The 23,290-nt window shown below is 41.3% G+C and overlaps 1 protein-coding gene across 4 annotated transcripts; it reads right to left on the bottom strand.

Moving 5' to 3' along the window:
- Positions 1–1,860: 1,860 nt before the first annotated feature.
- On the bottom strand, positions 1,861–22,534 carry LOC149321061 (zinc-binding protein A33-like). Of its 4 annotated transcripts, XM_089515221.1 has the most exons (6): positions 20,306–22,534; positions 14,117–14,212; positions 13,130–13,363; positions 9,840–9,862; positions 7,352–7,491; positions 1,861–3,543 (listed from the first exon to the last, which is right to left on the bottom strand). In XM_089515221.1, the coding sequence occupies exons 1-6, from the start codon at positions 20,798–20,800 to the stop codon at positions 3,050–3,052; spliced, it is 1,482 nt and encodes a 493-aa protein (XP_089371347.1). In that variant the 5' UTR covers positions 20,801–22,534; the 3' UTR covers positions 1,861–3,049. The 4 variants fall into 4 exon arrangements, with proteins under 4 accessions (XP_089371347.1, XP_089371365.1, XP_089371356.1 ...); XM_089515239.1 differs by lacking the exon at positions 20,306–22,534 and having other exon boundaries at positions 14,117–14,428; XM_089515230.1 differs by lacking the exon at positions 1,861–3,543 and having other exon boundaries at positions 4,155–7,491.
- Positions 22,535–23,290: the final 756 nt, after the last annotated feature.

Genomic DNA, 23,290 nt, shown 5'->3' on the forward strand with positions numbered 1-23,290 from the left:
AGGCGGGATATGGCAAGCCTAACTGGGACCTTGCCATCTGGGGCTTTTGCCTCCAACAAAGGTAAAGCAATTTCCCCCCTAATATCTGGACTAATTGGCATGCTTTGCCTCTACACTACCTAGAGTTTTCCTGATGCAAAACATGAAGATTTCTTGAGAAATTCAGTGTTCTCTACCTACATAGGAAGGAGACGTGCTGGATTTCAAGGAATCATCTTCTTTGAATTGCAAATGGACATAAAATTTCCTTGACTTTGAAAATCTCCCAGTGACCACATGGCCAAAGGGGGAGGTGCCAGCCTGCAGATAGCCTTCGCTACCGTATGAACTAGGACCAGAAACAGAAAATGCAGGCCTGTGACCAACATCTTCAATTTCTTTCTCCTGTTTGCCTGATGAAGAAGCCAGTGTGACCTCAAAAGCTTGCAACATGTAATTGTGCTTTTTGGTTGGCCCAATAAAGGTATCATTGTTTGGATGCTATTGGATTTGCTATATGACCAACACAACTCCCCCCAGATGTTTTTTAAAAGGTAAAGATAGCCTAAATGTAAGTACAGTGTTTCCTCCATTTTCGTAGCCTTCAAGTATGTGGACCATCAAGCAGGGAGGGTTAAAATGGTCCATGTGCCAAGCCGTGTGCAGGGCCATGCGGTCATTCAAGCCAATGGGGCTTGAATATGTGCAAATTTCCATTTTCAGGTGGGATGGAGGTCCAGAATGGATCCACTGCAAAAATGGAGGGACAACTGTATTGTTAGTTACATTCATTTGCCCCTTTTCCTCCAGTGAGTTCGTGGTGGTGTCCTCAATGCTCCTCTGAACTTTATCCTCACAACAATCCTGTGAAGTGAGTCTGGCTGAGAGGAAAGTGGTGTCAGACTGGATTATTTCTGCAATGCGGATGCAGCCTGGGAAGAAGAAATTTATAGCTGACGTTTTGCAGACTCAGCAACAGCAATAGCAAGCAAGTACATTTCTATGCTGCTTATCAGTGCACTTAAGAACTCCTTAAGCGGTTTACATCATGTAAGGTAATTGCCCCCAACAAACTGGGCATTCATTTTAGCAACCTCAGAAGGGTGCCAGGCTGAGTCAACCCAGAGCCCCTAGCTGGTATTGAACTCACAACCTTGTGGTTTGTGAGTGAGTGACTGCAGTACAGTGGACCCTTGTTATACACTGGGGTTTGGTTCCAAGATCCCCCGTGTATAACAAAATCCGTGTATGCTCAAGTCCCATTAAATTTAATGACATAGCAAAATGATGTCCCTTATAAAAAATGGAATATCAAGGTAAATTTATACTTTGTTGGAACATTTTCAAACCGTGTATGCTGGAATCTGTGTATAAAAAATCAGTGTATAAGAAGGGCCGACTGTACTGACATTTAACCACTGCATCACCAGACTCAGTTCACTTCATTAGATGCATGAAGTGCAATCTCTGTGGGCAGACATATTTGTAAGGGGTGGAGGAGTATGAAAAGTAATGGAAACACAAAAACACATGGCAGGTGTAATCAGTATCAGTTTATTGATGGTCTTGGAGAATACTTAAAAGGAGAAAGCTGGGAAGCAGCTATTTGCATACAAGTTCAGATAAGCAGCTAAGCATGATATACAGTAGATGAAAGTCATTTATGTAGCACATTGGAATGGGTGCAGGATCAATAAAATATTGTAATAAAGCAGGCATGTGGATAATCCTTTTTTGTGTGCAACTGTGCTGAAAACCAGAGTTGTAATACTTGCAGTGTGCCAAGAAACAATTATGTCTGTTCAAACCATTGCTAATAGATCTGAATTTATATATCTTAATTCAGTTGTTTTTCTGTCCAAATGTTTATTTTTTCCCTCTTTGTTTTGTTCAGGATCTGCTACAGAATGTACAGGAAGGTTGAAATGTTCTTGTTTTGAGGTATTCCCAAATACTGCCTCAACTGGAGTAGCAAAGGGTCAAAGTAGGTACATTGTTGTTCATAAAAACAGCAAGTGTTTGGCTTTCAGAAAAGGAATAACCAGTATGTCCCCAGTCTAATCAGGCTGGTGGTTTAGAGGAGTTTTAGACCACTGCCTCCTGATGTTGTTGTAATCTAGAATAGGCTCCAACACCTGCTATTTAACTCAGAAGCAGTGTGTTCCCCTGTTTATGCCAATGGGAAATGTTCTTCAAGAGCAAATGACAACATCTAAGTCGTCTGAGGAAATTTTGCAGTTGGTTTTCGACCTAGGGCCTTTCCATACCACACAACTAAAGCACTATAATTCTTCTTTAATAACCAAGCCTGTGTCCTATGAAATCCTGGGATTTATAGTTTGGTGATGCACTAGAGCTCTCCAGGAGAGAATTCTAGATGTTCCTTTCTAATTGTGACCCCCAGGGTTCCCTAGGATGTAGCCATGGCAGTTAAAATGGAATCATACTGTTATAACTGTGTAGTGTGAAAGGGCCCTGAATGTCAGATTGCACTGAGCATGTAACCTTGACTCCAAATGTAAGCACTATCCCAGTGGTTCTTAAACAGTGAGGTGGGAACACCAGGAGAGATTTGGAGGCCCAATCTGTCTTCCTCCTCTTCCCAAACCTTTTTATGAGTAAAATTTACACATGTTGATTTAAATACTGAATTTACTTAAATGAAACTGTTCTAATTTGAACAATATTATAAAATGTTAAAATATGAATATACATGAAAATATGCACATTAAATAAACAAAATATTTTTATTCATATATTATGGTGCATGGGTGGGGGTGGCACAATATCTGCATGTGGATGTAAAGAGGGGTCCCAAGAATAAAAAGTTTTGTCTACCACTGCACTATCCTAAAGGATCAAGGAGATCTGATATTCAACTTGAACTAGGTTATGAACTACACTACAAATATATTTTCATTTTATTTTTCATCTCTCTGTCTAATATGATTGGGGAGGGGTAGGAGGACTAATTGTCTTAAATCACTGAAGTAAAAGCTGCAGCAGACATTCCAGTAGCTGTGGACTGCACACATGGAAAGAGATTATACCAAAAGGTACTTCAGGTGTCCTATTTCTGACAAATGGTCAGAGACCCATCTTTAAAAGGTTTTGTTGCAATAAAATAGAAAAAGGGATAGACTTTCTCTTTGAACTGAACCATGAGTGTATACATATGAGACCCATCACTTGCTCTATAAAAAGAAACTTGACCTTTCTCATAGTCCAGGTACACCCCAACCCTCATATTAATGCCTTTCTCTCTTGTTACCGGTATAGCCCAGACTTTGCTTCCAAAATGCTCTAGCACAGTTTTTCCTTTCATGGACTCTACAGCTACACCAACCCACCACACTGGTTCACCTTCAACCTCTATTTCCCAGTAATGTCTACCAGAAAGGAAGCCATTTTTAGCAAACACAGTCCAAAACCTGTTCTTCGCATATTCTATACACGTTTTTAAAAGTCTATTATTCTCCATGCTAAAGATTACACGCGTTTCCTTGTTTGTGATTTCGAGCAAGGGATGAGCAGTGTTGCAGTCCAGCTGGACAGGTTGTAACCCTGGTAAGTAAAAGGAAAGAATTATATTCAAGAAGGGATTATCAACCCAATCTTCTTCAGTTTAGCATTCCCCCCCCCAAAAAAACAAACAAACATGATCTGGAGAAATAATCTGTGCCTGCTTCTTTGTCCTTTACAACCTAACACTTAATGGAGCAGACTGGCAGGGTGTCAGGATCTGAGTCCCTGGTGTTCCTGTCATGCTTGTTAATTAATTAGGCTTTGTCTTTTGCCTGCTTTGTTTCATGTTGGTGGATGCTAGGATATGTCATGCTGGTGGTGCTGGATGGAAGGGAACAGTTATCTATCCATGGGATGACTAAAGAGCAAATGTGAAGGAGAGGTGATAGGCACCAGGAAACTGTCAGGGATGATGGGAGTTGTAGCTCTTCACCTCTGGCTCGAACTCACCACCTTGTTACGCACCGGCGCTGACCAGTTTTGGCCAGTGGTTAAAGCTTTGCTCTAAAGCAGCAGAGTTACAGAGAATAGGCTGAAGACCCTGACAAACTCTCCAAGCCTTCTCACTCTTGCTTCCACAGAAGTCTTCACACTTCTTCAGGATCCAGCTGGCTCTTGTATCTTCACCCAAGACACCAGACAACTCAGTAGTCTTATATAAAAGATCTACTTTATTCTACTATATACAGCTCCAACAAAACTCCAATACTCCACTACTACTACCCACAAAATACATTGGGATTCATAGCCATTATTATAGTCATTGGAAAACACCACCCACTCTTGTCAGTTTCCACCCAGTGGGCGTGTACATCCATTCTCATTGGTTCTCTTGGTTCATCCCACAATTAATGATTTCATCATCTCACCTTGACCACTTAACAATTCTCAGGTGTGTTCAATTATCCACTTTGCATTTCTGTCCTTGGCATTTAGGACTTGCTAATTACATTACCTTTTACACCTGTGTGGCTTCTAATTGCTTTTGCTGAGTCATCCTGACTCTCACATACATGTTTTATTTCTTTCACTGTATATCCCATGTTGCATTTTCCTTAACAGGTCAGTTCTTTGGTTATAATAGAAAACAACTGGGAAAGAAAACGGTTTACTTTATGACAAATGAGATCTGTGTGAAAAAGTTTGAATTGCTTTGTGCTTTTAGTATACTGTGTAACCAAAATGCCTCAGTCCTAACAACATCACCATTCTGTGAACTCCTTTGGCTTCCGAATAAAGCTTGCTGCTTTACATTTTACATTGAAGTTTAGGGTTCATGAGTCAAAGACTGCCATTACATGGATGATAACGTCTCCCAACATAGGACCTGACACAAAATGCTGCAGTGTATTCTCACTGTTTTAATTATAATGCTCCTGTCCAGAATTTGCACTGGCTAGCCATATTCTCCATCAGAAGGAACCCTTCCTTTCACACTACACAATTATAGCATTGTGATTCCACTTGAATTGCCATGGTTCCATCCTACAGAATCCTGAGAACTGCACAGGTCCCATGTTTGTCTTTTTGGCCATCTATGGTATTCTCAGCACTCTTCTCCAGCACCACACCTCAAATGAGTTGATCCCCCCCCCCCCCTTATCCACTTTTTTCATTGTCCAGCTCTTACATCCGTAAATAGATGAGGAATACAATAGCTTGGATGATTCTAACTTTAGTGCTCAGTTGTATATCTTTCCATGTTAGGATCCAGTTTAGTTCTTTCATAACTGCCTTTCCCATTCTAGCCTTCTTCTTATTTCTTGGCTGCAGTCTCCATTCTGATCACTGTTTGATCCAAGATACAGGAACTCTTTAACTATTTTGATTCCCTTGTTATTTAGGAGGAATGTATGTAGATCCTTCTTAGTGGTTATTTTTGTTTTGTTTAGGATGCATCAATGGTTAGAGTGGAATCACAGTACTATACAGTAGGCCCTTGTTAATTGCTGGGGTTTAGTTTCAGAACACCCCACCCCCTGGATACCAAAATCCGAGGACGCTCAAGTCCCATTAAATACAATCACATAGTAAAATGGTGTCCCTTATATAAAATGGCAAAATCAAGATTTGCTTTTTGGAAATATATATATATATATATATATATATATATATATTGTATAGTTTCATGCTGTGGATGCTTGAATCAGTGGATAAATATCTGTGGATAACGAGGGCCAACTGTATAAAATGGCAAAATCAAGGTTTGTTTGCTTATTGGAATTTTTTTTTTAAAAAAAAGTATTTCAAGCCATGGATGACTGAATCAATGAAAAAAAAATCTGTAGATAAACAGATATATCCAAAGATATACAACTGAGCAGTAAACTGTAATTGCATAGTGTGAAACAGCCCAAGCTCTTTTCATTCTATCATTCCAATTCAGTTTTCCAGTTTCTGCTGCCATTACAGTCAACATCTATGGCTATTAAGCATGCATAAGAATATAGCTATGGGTGGCTAGGGTGGTGCTGCTGCAAGATGAAGACTTTATTCTGTCAAATATAAATTCTGCACTCAATAACATTTTCCTTCAGTATTCACATTTGTGGCATTGCAGAGAGTGAGGCCCAAAACACACTGCAGAAATAATTGAGTGTGACAGTGCTTTAACTGCCCTGATTCAATGCTGTGGAATCCTGGGAACTGTAGTTTGGGGAGACATTTAGCTTTCTCTGTTAGAGAGCTCTGGTGCCACAATAAACTACAATTCCCAGGATTCCGTAGCACTGAGCCAGGGCATTAAAATGGTCTCAAATTTTATTATTTCTGCTGTGTGGATGGGGCCTTCATCTTGTGGGTTTTTAATAGCTAACTTTCCCACCCTTGTTTTTACTTAGCTATCTTTCTGTCAGGTCTGTACCAGGAGAAGCAAAGTGGCTTCTTGTTCTGATAGGGATGACCCTGTTAAAGGAAACCTCCACCATAGTCCATTACTCATCCAGTTTAACCCCCTGCCAAGTGGGAACATGCCATCAAAGCACTCCGAACAGATGATCATCCATCCTCTGTTTTAAAACCTCAAAGGAGACTCTATCACACCTCCAGGCAACATATGCCACTGTCAAACAGCTCTTACTTTCAGGAAGTTCCTTCTAAAGTTTAGGTGTAATCTTTTTTCCTGTAGCTTGCATCCACTGCTCCATGTCCTGTTCTCTAGAGCAGCAGAAAACAAGCTTGTTCCATCTTTAGTATGACATCCCTTCAAATATTTAAACATGGCTATCATGTCACCCCTTCACTTTCTCTTCCCCTGACTAAACATATCCAGCTCCCTAAGGTGCTCTTCATAGGGCATAGCTTCCAGACCTTTCACCATTTTGGTTGTGGCCTTGTGATGGTCATTTAAACAAGTGCCTCATCTATCCGGAAAATAAAGATCTTAAAAAAAAATCAGAACAGAGAGTATGGTACTTAGCAAATATTCCCATTTTAGATAGTCTTGCTATGCAGGCATCAGGGTTTTAGGGACTAAAAATTCTAGAATTCCTCAACCAACACAGTCAACACAGTAGGGAGTTACAGTTTAAAAAAGGGAATGTTTACAAGCTCTCAGTACACCTTACATGTTAGTTTTTTCACCACAGCAAATACTATGTACTGTGCACAGTAAATGTATACTATCATTGCTATAATAGAGCTATACAACTATACATTATAGAGCAACTGCCCATAATCTCATGCCCCCCAGATGTGCGGACTAGACAACAAAGCATCCTCAATCAGTGTCATATTGGCTGTGGATGTCATACTGGCTAGAAATGGAAGAAACTGCACTAAAACACCTGTAGAAGGGAAGCCTGCTATACTGCAGGATAATGACATCAAAGCTGATCCTCCTGGATACCTTGTGCAAAGAGTGGAAACAGTGGTCTACATGCCAGATGCTGGATGGGGCCCTTGAACTTGCCCAGCCAGAGATTCCTGTGAATCACCTTAAGACCATCTCTGTCTTCTTCACAGTGGGTTGCCTTCGTTGCTACCAATCTAGTGTGGTGAAAACAGAAGGACAATTACACATTTTTAATGGTCTCCATTCTAGAAAAATGTTCTTGTATGAAGTTTTTTAAAGAAAATACAAAGAAACAAGAATCCAAGTCGAGGGTAGATTTGGGGGCCAAAATTATGGATTTTGATACGACCCATGAATAAGTTGAGGGTGAAATTTAGGGGCATGTAACAATGGATGTAAAGCAGAGGAAAACAATGTTTAAAAGCCTACAAAAATTGGGCAAGCATAACCATTTTGTGCTCACTTTAAAGGCTGGCTGGATGGGGAGAGAACTACAGTCAATGGTGGAAGAGACTACCAGGCGCAGACAAAAAGCACCACACATGCCAAAAAGGACAAAAATGCAAAACAAAGAAAAGGAAGACTACGTTAGTAGTGATTACAGCCTTTAACATCCTGGGGGTGTTGTACTGTTTTAAAGTGCATGGTTTTTAAGTGTTTTTATCTTGTTAAACTATTGTATTTTTAAACAAATACAGTCAGCCCTCCATTTTTGCAGGGGATCCATTCTAGACCCCCCCCCCCCCCATGAAAATGGAGACTCACCAATATCCAAGCCCCATAGGCTTGAATGGGGTGCATGCCTGCAAGCACATGCAGAGCGCGCGCAGTGGAGACACTCTCCATTGAAAATAACTGAGATTGCTTCTCTGTGAATATTCAAGACGGCAGATCTCAAGTCTGTGAGAACGAAGGGATGACTGTAATCTGTTTTAATATTGTAATAGTTTAATTCTATTTTAATTTTCACTGTAAGCTGCTCTGAATTCCAGTTTTGGGGGGAAAGCAGGAAATAATAATCTATATAAATAAAAACGTAAATGCTTGTTTGTCCAAAATCTTAAATCTCCGAAAGTTCTTCACGGATTGCTTTGAAATTTTGACACAACATTCCATTCAAATACACACATGTTTTTATATACATATACCTACTATTATATAGATGTCACACCTGTGACAGGTAAAAATATGTTTTTTTTAAAAAACAGCCATCTCTTGGATGTAACAGCAACAGACATTATACTAAATATTCGATTGGCATTTGTAATCATCATCAACAAAGCTCATCGCCAATCTTTAGAACTGTGCACTTTAGATCTAGACACGGATTGCTTCTCACATGGACAATTATATGCTGCGTGTTCTACAGTCAGCAAACCAGACAATCTCTATATCTACACAGACAATGGAACAACAAAAAATATTGTATACCTACAAGCATTGTGAAATTAAATATTTCAGAAATGTGCACTTTCCCTTTCCTTTTCCATTTAACCAAACTGAGCCACAGCAATGCGTGGCTGGGTACAGCTAACAACAACAACACTTTAATGTGATAACTTAGCCTGATTTTAACCCCGGAAAAACTGACAAACCTACACTTTGGAAAGAGTGGTGAAAGGTATGAATTTAGTCTGTCCTGAAAGAACCTAAAAGAAACACCACCCCCCTATATTCTCTTGGTGCTCCTTTGTGGAGAAGCACCAAAGATCTGTCACCACCACCATTTTCCTGCCCAGACATTGAAAAGGGCCAGAAATGGCACCGAAGTGGAGAAAGTAGAGGGGATCAGTGCTTCTGTTAGGTTCTCCCAGGACAGATTAAGCTCTTGCCTATTACTACTCTGCTAAGAGAAGGAGGTGGTTCCTTTTTTATATATATATAAGACCTCAGGGACAGTACTTACATTGGCCTGTGAATAAGATGACCCTGCTTTTTGAGGTCAAATTTTGACTAAAATTTCTTGACTTATACATGAGTATATAAAATGTAAAAGTAAAGGTATTCCTCTTTGACAAGAGGTTGTCAAATCACGTCTGACTGTAGGGGGTGGTGCTCATCTCCATTACTAAGCCGAAGAGCCAGCATTGTTGAAGATGACTCTGTGTTCATGTGGCCAGCATTTCTGCACAGAATGTTGTTACTTTCCCACCGAGGTGGTACCTGTTTATCTACTTTCACTTTTACATACTTTTGAATTGCTAGGTTGGCAGAAGATGGGACGAGTGATGGAAGGTCACTCCGTCATGTGGTACTTGGGCCTTGAACTGCTGGCCTGCCAGTCTTGCAATCGTCAGAGTCAGCGTCTTAACTGCTGAGCCACCACATCCCTACACAAGTATATATGGTATTTTTATTCCCCACACTACCCTGGGTATTATTATAGATACATAAGTATACAGTATATGATATCTATAATAACACCCAGGGTACTGTAGGGAATTGAAATTGTGGTTCATCATCTTCATGATCTGATTCTTGTATGAACTAGCAGCTTTGCAAATGTACAACAGAATCCAAGCAACTTGCAAGTAACACTTACTTTTCCAGCAACGGTTGGACACCCTAGAAAGAAAGGGTATAAAGTCAGACAGTTCAGTTTCCTCCTAGAGCTGGTACACTTTCTTCCTCAAGAAAGTGGAAATGTGTCCCCAGTATATTTATTCTTGTCTCCCAGGTATATGTAGATAACATGCTAAACTTTTCTTAAACCGCTGGACTCCAATAATAGAATTATGGAATCACAGAGTTAGAAGAGACCTCAAGGCCCATCCAGCCCAATCCCTTGCCATGCACTAAGACATAAGAGATTATTTCATGGAGAAAAAAACCTGGAATAGATTTGAGATTGCAACTCAAAAGTGGGCATTATTGCACAAAAATTGATGCTGCTGCCACCAGGTGACTACAACCCGAGTCCCAGCCACATCCAGCCAGCCGCTTTGTTAAAAATGAAAAGCTCCCGTTTTTGCAGAGTGCTTGGCTGAGTGCAGCTAGTACCTGGGTTGTAGTCACCAGACTGCAGCTGCAGTGATTTTATGTGCAATAATACCTGGTTTTGAGTTTGCAATCCTGAATCTATTATGGGTCTTTTTGTTCATGCGATAATCTCCTATATCAAAGTACTCCTGAAAGATGGCCATCCATTCTGCTCATCAGAACTCCAGAATGCTAAATTTAAGCACCTCTCTTCACCAATATTTCTCTAGAGGTACAAAGAAGCTGCCCTGTGCTCCTTTCCCCACATATTAAGGCTACATTTGCACTGCAAAAGTAATGCACTCTTACACCATTTTAATTGCCACAGAATCAAGAAATCATAGACTCATAGAGCTGGAAGAGACCACAAGGGCCATCTAGTCCATCCCCCTGCCATGCATGGCTCAGTGCTATAGAATTCTGGGATTTGTATCTGTTGTGGCATCAGAGCTTTCTGACCAGAAGACTAATAAATATCTCATAAAACTACAAATTGCAGGATTTCACAGCTTTGAGCCATGAGAATTAAAGTGGTGTCAAACTGCATTATTTCTGCAGTGCAGATGCAGCCTTAATTCTCTTCCCAAAGAATCTGATCACCTCTGTTTTTTCATGTTACTTTCATATTACATTTCCTTGTTTTATTATTTCAGTGTACATCCCCCTGAGAGCTTTCAATAAAAGCTGGCATGGAGATGTGTAAAATAATAATAATAAAAAAACATCAGTAAACAAAGACTGCAACCCTCACTGATGAAGTAATATAATAATATTATTATTAATAATAATATTGATTTTAGGATTTATTACTATGCAAATTGTTTAGATTGGATAAAAGAATGGATTATTTTGGAAAACAAAGAATGTTAAATTTGGAGGGATATAATATAAGATTTGGGTGGCACACATACCGGTGGTATGATAAATTAGATCAAAACAAAGACTTTAAGGAAGTCTATTATAAGGAAGTCTCTGCTGAAAATATGGATGAAATACAAAGATAAGATATATAGACATATCCCACAATGAGTGTCACTCCAAGAGGCATTTCTAAAAAGTGGGAAATTAGAAGGAAAAGATTGGCTGAGATATAATATTCTGCTAAAAAAAAGAAAAAGGGAAGTTGAAAAGTAAAGAGGAATTAGAAAATGAAGATATAAAACTAAACTGGTTCCCATATAGGCAGATATTAGAGAGATATAAAAAGATGTAATGCAAGAAGGGATCACCTTGGAAAAAACAGAATTAGATGAAATAATGAGTAATATTAAAGGGGAAAACATTGCAATATGTGCAAAAATAGAATTAGAAGAAGAAACAGTTAAAAATTGTATGACAGAAAGGGCAAAAAACATCGGGAGAAACATACAATTTGAAAGAGGGGAGAGGGTATGGGAGAAAGATTTAAACTTTACCTGCTGTATGGATATGAAAGAAAATTGTATGAAAATGTTACACAGATGGTACCTACCCCCCTCGAGAATAGCTAAAATAATAATAATAATAATAATAATAATAATAGTCAGAAACATGCTAGAGATGCAACAGTCATTATGGTTCATTCTTCCACATCTAGTGGACATGCCCTTATATCAAAAAGTTTTGGAAAGAAGTTACTAAAATAATTTTGGAAGTATACAAAATTAATGTAAGACTAGAACCAGAAATAATCTTGTTTAAATATGGTAGAGGGGAAAGAATTAAGGAAGCATTTAAAATTAATCCTGTACCTAATAACATCAGCAAGAATTATAGTGGCAATAAAATTGGGAAAAGTTTGGAGAAACAGATATTGAAGAATGGTTAAACAAAGAATTAGAAGCAATAGAAATGGATAAATTAACAATGTTGTTACGTGAGAATGAGAATTATGACCAGATAAAAAATGAAATGGGGAAACCCTTGGTAAAATATTGTGAAGGAAGATGGGGAGAACATATATGATAGAACTGCATAGAAAGAATCTCAATTATGTGATATCTTAATATTATGAAAGATATAACATTGTTTTGTCTATATCCTTTATTTGTATTTAGTGGCTGAGAAAATTTGTTACAGTTGTTTTAAGTATAACGTGGCTAAAAAGAGGAGGAAAAGACGCCTTCATCAAAAAGGAAATGAAAAGAGTAAGATGCTTATAAGGAAAACATTAGAGCAAGCAGGGAGAGAAGGAACGGATGCAAGAGATAAATGCACATCCATTCTCCTTCTCATCTGATCACCAAAGCCACTCCCAAAGCACCCAAAGCATGCCCACTGATCTCCCGCAAAAGGCACAGAAGCAGAACTGGACTATTGCACAGGGAAGCCTGGCAGAACAGTCATGGGAAAGGAGATCATTCACGTTTTCTTGTGTTAATATTGTGCTTGCTAAACAGTCTCTCACCAGGAGAAGAACAGAAGAGGAACAACATCATGTGATCAACCCCAACCAAAGACACTATTATCCTGAGACAATTGCGATTTTCCTGCTTTGTGTGATAAAAGTCCTGAGTTCAGTGGGGCTTATTTCCAAGGAGGCATGTATGTTGTTGAGAGCCACTGTGGTGTAGTTTGTCCGCTGCAGTTCTCTTGCGCTGCAAACATGGGCGCCGGCAGAGCACCCTTTTTGGGCGCTCTGTAAAGTGCCAGGGTGACCTTGGGTGAGACACATGCTCTCAGCCTCAGGGGAAGGCAATGGCAATCCTCCTTTGCACAAATATTGTTTGCCTTAGGGTTGCCCTAATGACTTGAAGGCACACTACAACAACATGTATGTGGTTGCACTAAATATCCTTTTCATTTTCCAGATAAAACCTCTGTTACTCCCTTCCTGTCCCAGGATTTTAATTCACTCTATTAAAGGGAACTCACCAAGAGGAAGCTGCTTAGATTGTTCAGTTCCATGAAGCTTTTTCCTTCAGTCACCACTGTCTTGACAGCACTGAGCTTCTCTTGGATCTGCTCCAAATGGTCCGCCATGTCCTTGTGGGCATCCTTTTCATCCTTATCCAATTCAGCAAGCATCTCAGCTTGCCTCTGGTACAGGATCTGGTGCAATTCAGAAAATGTGGCCTCAATGTTTGTGCGCAATGATGCAGCCAAGTTCTGAAATAAGAAAGGAATGTGCATGTCTTAGAACAGGGACAAAGTGAACTTATTTTAATGGTTCTGTTAATTGTATTCTTGGTCTTAGGAGAATGAGGGGATCTCTGAGAGATGAAAATTGGGCTGGCATCTGTGGCTGGCATCTTCAGAGAATGCTTTGCCTGGAAAAATTGGGTGTATATATACTGTGTGAGCCTGGGAATGCAAGAGTGATTTGCATGTGTATTGTTCTGTGTTGATGGCTGGCCTCAGCCTGGGAGGCTAATGCAAATGAGGATTAATGTCTGCTAATTGGTGATCAATTATCTGCTGGGAAAGTCCCTGGGAAACCATTCAGAGTCAGGGGCTCACCCAATTTTTCCAGACAAAGCATTCTCTGAAGATGCCAGCCACAGATGCTGGCAAAACGTCAGAAAGAAACTCTGCTAGAACATGGCCACATAGCCCGAAAAACCCACAAAAAAAAGCAAAGGACCTTCTTTCAACAGAGATACAGGTGGGGAACCCCTCCTATTTCAGTTTGAGTGTATTTTTCCACATAGTAGATTTAGGTCTATTTGACAGCATGCCTAGCACTCAGGGCAACTGGGCAACTCTCTCTTAGCTGTCCCAGAAGGACATTATGAATTTGTTGCACAAGTGGTGACACTGCAGCTAAGCAGTACTGGCTCAGTCAACAGTTCCAGAGAGACCAAGCAAATCAAGATCGCTGTGAATACCTAGGAGCTGCTGCTTTTTTTCTTTTTTTTTTACCTTCAAGGAATATATTTTTTCTTGCTGGGATCCTTCAAGTTTTTCTAGTTCCTTAATTCTTATCTCCAGAGGCTCCAGAGCCATTGCCAGCTCGATCTAGAGAAGAAATGGAGAATTTTTGAAACGCCGGTCTGCAATTGTGACAGCTCCCTTTACCCAGGTTGAACCTAACATTTTCTTGGATTGGGTCCCTGGGAATCCAAGTGACCTCAGTATGGACATGTTTATGTGTTAGCTTTGTGTTCTTTATGGTAATCATGACCACTCCTTAATTTGAGTTGGAGAGTCTGAGGGTGGGTGTATGCTTGCCAGAATTCTTCAGGCTGCCACAAAAGTATTTTCACCCTGAATCCCCCCCCCCCCCCCCAATTCACCCCTTCACTGCTCATTTTTGCTGTGGGCTTTCAGCTCTAGCAGTGAGCAACAGATGGCTGCCTTCCCTGCAGCCCCTGTATATTGTCTGGTGCTGCTGTTGAGGTCAGAATGAAGGGCCCAGCTATGTTACTGATGCTGGGTGCCTTGTGGCATCACCACAAGGAGCCCTTGTGGCACAGTAGTTAAACGTCTGTACTGTAGCAACTTGCTCACAAACCACAAGGTTGTGAGTTCAGTACCAGCCAGGGGCTCAGGGTCGACTCAGTCTGGCATCCTTCCGAGGTTGCTAAAATGAATACCCAGCTTGTTGGGGGCAATTTGCTCACACATTGTAAACTGCGTAGGGAGTGCTTGAGTGCACTGATAAGTAGTATAGAAATGTACTTGCTATTGCTATTCTGACTTCAGAGTGACTTGTGACTGCAGTAATAGTGCCAGACCAGGCAGTTCGCACAGACCACCTGGTAAAGCAGCCACTGCCATCACCGTGAAGAGAGATGGAAATCCTCAGCAAAAGGTCAGTTATTTAAACATGGGTTATGGTGAGGAAGCACTGAATTGGGTGTGGGAGTAATAAAGACAGTTCAGATCCAGTTCAGGGTTTTGGCTCCATATAAACAGGGCACAGTGAACCTGGTGGAAATTTGAGGTAAGTCACCCATGTAAACAAGCCCTTAGTCAAAATTAACAAAATATCAAGAGAATTAATGTGGTTTATTATGTTCTGTAGAATAGCAAATGCTTTAACAAATTCCATTACTTAGCTCCGACCATATAATGATATTCAACCTGAGCTATGTCAGACCTTGCCCTTCCATCAGGTCAGGCAACCAGTATACATTCAGTCCCCACTGACTTGCCCATCTGTCTCATCCAGTTGCCAGCTCTCAACCCAAAACACCACCTGAATTCCTTGAAACACACTCCTTCTTTTTATACTTTCTGATCCTCTGCAGCCCCCTTCATAGAAGCCATCTTGTATCCAAGCTTGTCCAGTGGCTTCTTCACAGCTATGCTCCTTCTTTTCAATGGCATCCCTAGAGTTGGCATCACATGGTGCAGTAACTCAGGGTATCACTTCCCACATATTGGATTCCTACGCCACACCATATAGAATCCTTAGTAATATCTTTTGTACTAATGTCAGTAGTGTAGACTCAAGTCAATTGATTCACACTTAAGTTGGACTCAAGTCATTTCAATGACTTGGCTTGGACTTGACTTGGCAAAAATGACGACTTGACTTGAGTCTTGTATATTTTTAGTGAATGACTTGCTAGTGCCATTCAGTTTGAGGCAAGGACCTCCCTCAAAACATAGGGCACATATCCCAGAAGGAAACAGCAAACATGTGAGGCAATGGGATTGAGGCTGAAGGAGCCTTCAAAAGCTTTTCAAAAGCCTCTGATGTGCAGGGGGATAGGGTTGACATAAATACCAGACAACCAGGAATATCCCAGAGAATCAAAGGCGGGGTACAGATGGGCAGGGGAAGACGTCTTGGAGGTGTATTCTGCTGAATACGGAGCCTCCAGACCGCCCGCCCTGGGGGCGTGGCTCAGGTGATGGGGCTTCCACATGGGGGGCAGTGAAGACGCCTCACCTGGGGCCGTTTCTGACCCGCAGTTTCCAAACCGCCGCCTCGGAGGACACTGCAAAAGAGAGGCAGCTTCCTCACGGGCGGCCAAAAACGGGGCTTTTTTTTTCTTTTGCCAGCTGGCGGATGCGCCGCTGCGCAGCTGCGGCGCTCAGCAGTGGCGGCAGAAAGCCTATGTGCACATTTAAAGCGCCCAAGCCCCTTTAAAACTTTTTCCCTCGCCCTGCCCAAGAACAATGGTGGTCTCCTGCCAGCTGGTGATCAGCTGGTGTTGGCATCCTTGTCTGCTTGCACGTTGCCAATGTCACCAGCATCATGGATGCCTCCTCTCCTTTGGTCCCCGCGCTCTTGCTGAATCTGCAATGCACAGCCACAGCTGTCGCCGCTGCCACCACTGTCCCCCTGCCATCCCCCATCACCTCCCTTGTACATATGTACATATTTAAAGTTTTAGGGGTTTTTTATTGTTAGGTGAAAATGGCACAGGAATGTGTGTAGGGGTTCACTTTAAATTCCAAACTTTCCCCAATTCTAGCAGCGCATGCGTACATGTTGCTCTAGGGTTAGGGTTAGGGTTAGGGTTAGGGTTAGGGTTACGAGCATTAAAATAGAGTGCAGCTGTGCTGCAGCTTCCACATCTGCATGGCATCTGACGCTCTAATTAGAGCCTCGGTGCAAACTGTGCATGTTCCAGGACCCCGACTCATTATGCGACGCAGCTGACTCGGAGCTTTTAAATGGGCAACTTAAATTAGCAGCGTAGCAATTCTGGCGTACCGGTGCAGCAGCTTACAGACGGAGCTGCGCAGCTGCGCAGTATATAGAAAAGAAGCGGGGAAAAGCAGCACCTTTTTGATGCCGCTTCTTCCCGCTTGGGGCGTGCGGGTGGTGTGTTCATGGCGGCATTCAGGTAAGGGCCGTCTGAAGGCTATACCTTCATGACGTCATGAACACACCCCTTTTTGCCCGTCTGTAATCCGCCTAAAAGATTGTCCCAGTGAGTTGGACATGTTTAAAGAAGCACATCCCAGATTCCTCCTTTGTTCCAGGCTGCATTTTGTCAGACACCTCAATCATAGAATCATAGAGTTGGAAGAGATGTCAAGGGACATTACGGCCAATCCCCTGCCATGCAGGAACTCACAATCAGTGCAGCCCCACCAGATGGCCATCCAGTCTCTGTTTAAAGACTTCCAAAGGAGACTCCACCGCTCCCTGAAGGAGTGGGTTCCACTGTTGAACAGCCCTTACTGTAAGGAAGTTCCTCCTAAAGTCTAGGTGGAATCTCTTTTCCTGTAGCTTGCATCCATTGCTCCAGGTCCTATTTTCTGGAGCAGCAGAAAACATCCATCCTCAGTATGCTCAGTATGCTCCATCTTCAGTATGACACCCTTTCAGATACTTAACAGGGCTATCATATCACCTCGTAACCTTCTCGTCTCCAGGCTAAACATCCCCAGCTCCCTAAGTCACTCCTCATAGGCATGATTTCCAAACTCTTCGCCATTTTAGTCACCCTCCTTTAGACACACTCCAGCTTCTCAACTTCCTTTTTGAATTGTGGTGCCCAGAACTGGATACAATATTCCAGGTGGGGCCTGACCAGAGCAGAATAAAGTGGCACTATTACTTCTCTTGATCTAGACACTATACTTCTAGTGATGCAGCCTAGAATTGCATTGGCCTTTTCTCCAGTCTTTGCACTAAAACGTGGATCTGAGTGAGGTTCCCTCTCTCCCCCTTCATCTCCTCTTATTCTTCTCTGCAGGGACAGCTAACAACACAATGAATAGAAAAGCCAGGTGATGCAAGATAACCCTTTAACAGATAAGCCCTTTGGCTAGTCTTGGCAGCTGTCTGCAAAGGGAAAAGGGAGCCAGCAGTCACCGCTTTAAATGTTGGATGGACAATGAAGTTGAGAGTGTATCTCTTTCACGCTTTCTTTCCCTCTTTTGTTGGACTTTCTGTCTGAGAGAGATAGAGAAGGGGTTAAAATAAATAAAGGCAGTTTTGGTTTTGGGTGGAGCTTGCTGAGACAGGAGGGCTGTGTGAGAGAAGAAGAAAAAAGAGGTGTAAGTTCCACATAGAAAAGGTAGTACATGCACTGGTAACCTCTCGTTTGGATTTCTGCAATGCGCTCTACATGGGGCTACCTTTGTATCAGGTTCGGAAACTGCAGCTGATTCAAAATGCTGCAGCCAGGTTAATTATGGGGACACCAAGGTCCGACTATATAACACCTGTTTTAAAATCCTTGTACTGGCTGCCTATATGTTTCCGGTCCCAATACAAAGTGTTGGTTATTACCTTTAAAGCCCTAAATGGCTTGGGCCCGGGTTACTTGAGGGAACGCCTCTCCCTACATAATCCTCCCCGCACGCTCAGAACTACAAGAAAACGTTTACTCGACCACCCTAAGGTGAGATTGGTAACAACACAGCAACGGGCATTTTCAGCTGTAGTGCCCTCCTTATGGAATGCCCTCCCTGAAGACATCCGCCACAGTGGAACGGTGGAAGCCTTCAAGAAGGCTTTAAAGACTTATCTCTTTCAACAAGCCTATCCTCCCAATTCCATCTAAGATTCTACCTCCCCTATTGTTCTTGCAGTTTGGTTTTAATAGATTGCTATGTTTTTAACAGTTTTTTATCTGATGTTTTTACTGTCGTTTGAATTTAATTCTATTTTAATATGTATTTTATGATGTAGACTCTTTTTATTGTTTTTACTGTTTGATTAATGACATGTACACCGCTTTGATCATTGGAAAAGTGGTTTATAAATAAACATTTATTATTATTATTATTATTATTATTATTATTATTATTATTATTATATCCTGCAAACACTTAAGCCTTAATGAGAAGATGGTAGAGACAAGAGGGGTGGGAGCGGTTCAGGATCTGGTTTGTCACCATTCCACACTGTCTGCTTGACTTGAGGCTTGACTTGAGATTTGGACTAAAAGGCATGAATACAACTGTTGTAGAAGAAACTGCCAACACGCTACAGGTTCTCACACCTTCCTCACAACAAGCCTTGGTCTGACAGAATCAGATAGGAGGGGACCAAAGACGAATTCGCCAAACACAGATTTATTTAAGACAGCTGTCACCCTGGGAGGAATTCACATTCCAACAAAGTTCCCAGGGCCCAGAACAAGAAAAAATGGCTTCTTTATATAGCCTTGAAACAAATGACTCCAGTTGGCATATCCCATTGGACATGGCAAAAGTTAACATATAGGATTTTCGTAAAATCAGAGTGCAGATAACGTGAATATATTAAAGGTACATTTTGGTCACGTCCCACTAGCCCATTAGCCTTATCTTTAGCCTAATCTGTCTTTGCAGAGCTTCAGGATTTAGGGCCCTCTGCTAACTTCAATTTACAACACCACAAACTCCAGATGGCCGCTTTGATCTCTCAGGCCATAAACCTTACTCTTTGCCTGCATTCCTGAGCCTTTCAAATTCCTTTCAATGTATGTTATGTACCCTTATTTCTACAAACTACATTTATATGCATACCAAATATGAAACTTTAAAAATCTTCTACTTCACATCATTGACTCATATTACTCATAAATCCTAATTCCTATATATCACTGAATGTTAATAGTTATGACATAAACAACTAACAAAATTGAAATGATATCTTTAAATTACAATATTGCAGAGCCTAAATGTGCGCACAGCTTAAATGCATTTACATGTACATAGTTTCATGTGATGAAAGTGAAAATGTGGTAAAGCATGAAGTTTTAAAAGAAAATTTAAAAAGATTATTTTTTTTTAAAAAAAATTAAAATAATAATAAAAGAAACCCTGAGGCTTCTCCTTTCCCCTTCCATTGAGCCTCACCCCACTCGCCCTATCTTTACCACTGAGGTTCAGTGTTTTAAAGGGATGAAGCTGAGCACCACAGCCTGTTTCTGACAAAAGGTAGATGTTTGGGGAGCAGTGGTGTGACGTCACCCTGCTTGTTAGGGTGTCACCTGGTGCAGTCTACACCTCTCACACCTCCTACTGATGCTCCTCCCCCTTTTAATACTGTAGTTTTCAAAGAATCTCTTGTAGCATAAAAAGGAGGAAGAGAGGGGAGGAAAAAGGAAAAGGACCCCACCTTTAACACTAACAGGCTTTTATTTTAGTATTTCATGGATATAAACTCACTTTTTCAGATGCAGTACAGATAATGTCTACTTGCTCACTCACCTTGCAACTCTGGGCCCCATCCTTCAAGGAGACAAAGCTGTGTCCAGCATGGACAGATGAGTTGATGCAGCAACAACAGATTGGGATCTCATCAATGGTGCAGAAAAGCTCCAAACTCTTACCGTGGACCTCACAAAGTCCCTTATGCTGCCTTTCCTCTGTTTCCACCTCTCTCTCTTCCTTCTCACTGATCTCTGTAGTGTTCGGCAGAGTGCCACTGTTTGTTTCATGTCGCATGTCCCATGCTCTTTTTGCCAAGTTCCCCAGTAGTCGACTTGGGGTGCATTGTCTATCTGGACAAGGTGCCCGGCACTCAGGGCAACTGGATACTCTCTCTTGGCAGTCCCAGAAAGAGAGGATGCATTTCTCGCAGAAGCAGTGGTCACAGCTGAGCAGCATTGGTTCCACAAACAGATCCAGGCAGATGGAGCAGGTGAGATCCTGGTGAAATGCCTCAGCCATTTCTTCTAGTGGCTGCTGTGGTGCATATGGCATCAGATTTCACTTTCCTTTCCTAGATTTTCTCCTCTTTCTGCCCACACCCTTAAGGGAGGGACTAGCAGTGGCCTGTAGCTTGTGAATTAAAGGCAGACAAATCTCAAAGAGGACATGGCGTCTATACATGCAATACAATTGGCCCTCTATATCTATGGATTCTTTATCTATGGATTCTAGCATCCATGGCTTAAAAATATTTGTAGATTGTGTGTGTGTGTATAATACATGAAGAAAAACTTGATTTTGTAATTTTATGTACGGGATACCATTTTACTATTCATTGTATCTAATGGAATTTGAACATCCACAGATTTTGATATCCACAGGGGATCCTAGAACCAAACCCCAGGGCTTATTCCCACTTACATTTAAACTGGTTTTGGATTTGCCTTCCCTCTATGTTGGTGAAATGATTCCAAAAGGTCCATCGTTCCCACAATGAAATCAGTTCTTTTCTGTAATCACTTCTTTTTTGGCACGATTGTCGTCCTCACTGGTTTGCACTGCTTCAAAATGAATGCCAATCATCCATGTGTCATCAGTGTCGTAAGCAGCAGCCCGGGCAGTCCGGCTTGGGAACTATAGGTTTTTTTAAAATTAAATTAATCGAAAAATCGATTCATTGGTATTGCAACTACACGTAGGAGAAGCATGGCAGAGGAGGGAAAGACACCCACAGGTCCCCTCCCGACTCTTGCCATCTCTGTATCACCCAATTCAGGCATGGCAGGCAGGAGAAAGATGTCCATGGGTCCCCTCTGGACCTCTGCCATCCCTAGATCACCCGATCCAGGCATGGCAGGGGGCAGAAAAATACCCATGGGGCCCCTCTGTACCCTTGCCATGCTTGGTTCACCCGATCCAGGCATGGCAAATCATGGCAGAAAGACCACGATGGGTCCCCTCTAGACCTGTGCCATCCCTGGATCACCCAATCCAAGCATGACAGGGGTCTGGAGGGGACCTGCAGGAGTCTTTCTCCCCCCTGCCAAGCCTGGATCAAATATAGATTTTTTAAAAAACAAATTCATAGAAAATTCGATTCCTTGGTTTTGCAACTACTTGCCTTTGCAAGAACAGTGGACCCTTGTTATACGGTAGGGTTTGGTTCCAAGATCCCCTGTGGATAACAAAATCCTTGGATGCTCAAGTCCCATTAAATATAATGACATAGCAAAATGGTGTCTCTTGTAAAAATGGAAAAATCAAGGTTTGATACTTGAAATTTATACTTTTTTTTGAACATTTTCAAACCGTGGATGCTTGAATCCATGTATAAAAATATCGGTGTATCAGAAGGGCCGACTGTAGTTGCAAAATCAATGAATCAAATTTTCTATTAATTTTTTTTTAAAAAAAAATGCACTCATAGACTGCACCACAAGCACAAAGGCAGTGCTGAGAGATGGAAAGGATGGTGGGTCTACCAAAAACTTAGGAGGGATGGTAAACACTCCTCTGCATTAGTTCCTCCTCTCCAGAATGATGCAATTCAGGTCCGTCATTCCCACTTACTCCCACACTCCAGAATTGATTCCTTCCAAAACCGCCAAAGTACTAGTGTCAGGAAAAAGCGGGTTTTTTGCATTTGCCTCACCTCATCACAACTGAAACCAATCATATCAGGATCAGAACCAGTTTCAAATGGGAAAGACAGTCATTTAAACCAATCAGCAATTTGCTTTGGATCGTAGTGGAACGAGACCCCAGGATACCAAGGGCCCACTGTAGTGTAAATTCCATGTAATCCATGACTTTCATTATCCATTCCTTTCAGGAGGGTATCGCTTCCCCTTTCCAATGTGCTGCGAGAGTTATGCGTGCAGCAGAGATCATATAAAAGAAGATTTTACCATATTTGGCCTCGAGACTATTATCTGTAATCATATTTAGGAGGAAAAGTTTAGGATCAAAACCAAAATCTTTTTTGACAATTAGCTTCATCTTACCATAAATCTGTTTCCAATACTTATTAACCATTTTACAATTCCACCACATATGAAAATAAGAATCTGGGCAGTTGCTGCATTTCCAACACATTGGGCTCTGATCTTTATATATTTTACAAAGTTTCATAGGAGTGAGATGCCATCTATTTTGCATTTTATGGTAATTTTCTTTTATGGCTATACACGTGGTATATTTAAGCCTAACATTCCAATTTTTTTCCCATTGCGATAGTGGTAATACTTCCTCCAGTTCCTGTGCCCATTTGATCATACAGGGTTTTATGGTTTCCTCATGCATTTCTAGATCCAGTAAGAGATTGTAAAACTTAGAAATCTTTTTCTTATTTACCCCCAGAATTATTTTATCCACAGTCGAGTATGTTGTGTAGATGTTAACGGATTTCAAATCAAATAAAAATCTCTCTCTAATCTGACGATATAAGAACCAACTAAGATTATAACCCTCTGTTTCCAATTCATCCTGTGCTTTCATAGTTATCTTATTAGTTTTTTTATCTATTAAAACTAAGTCCTGATA

The sequence above is a fragment of the Sceloporus occidentalis genome, unplaced genomic scaffold (assembly GCF_023333645.1).
Source record: "Sceloporus occidentalis isolate IW3139 unplaced genomic scaffold, rSceOcc1.0.p SCAF_1, whole genome shotgun sequence".
Classification (NCBI taxonomy): Eukaryota; Metazoa; Chordata; class Lepidosauria; order Squamata; family Phrynosomatidae; genus Sceloporus; species Sceloporus occidentalis.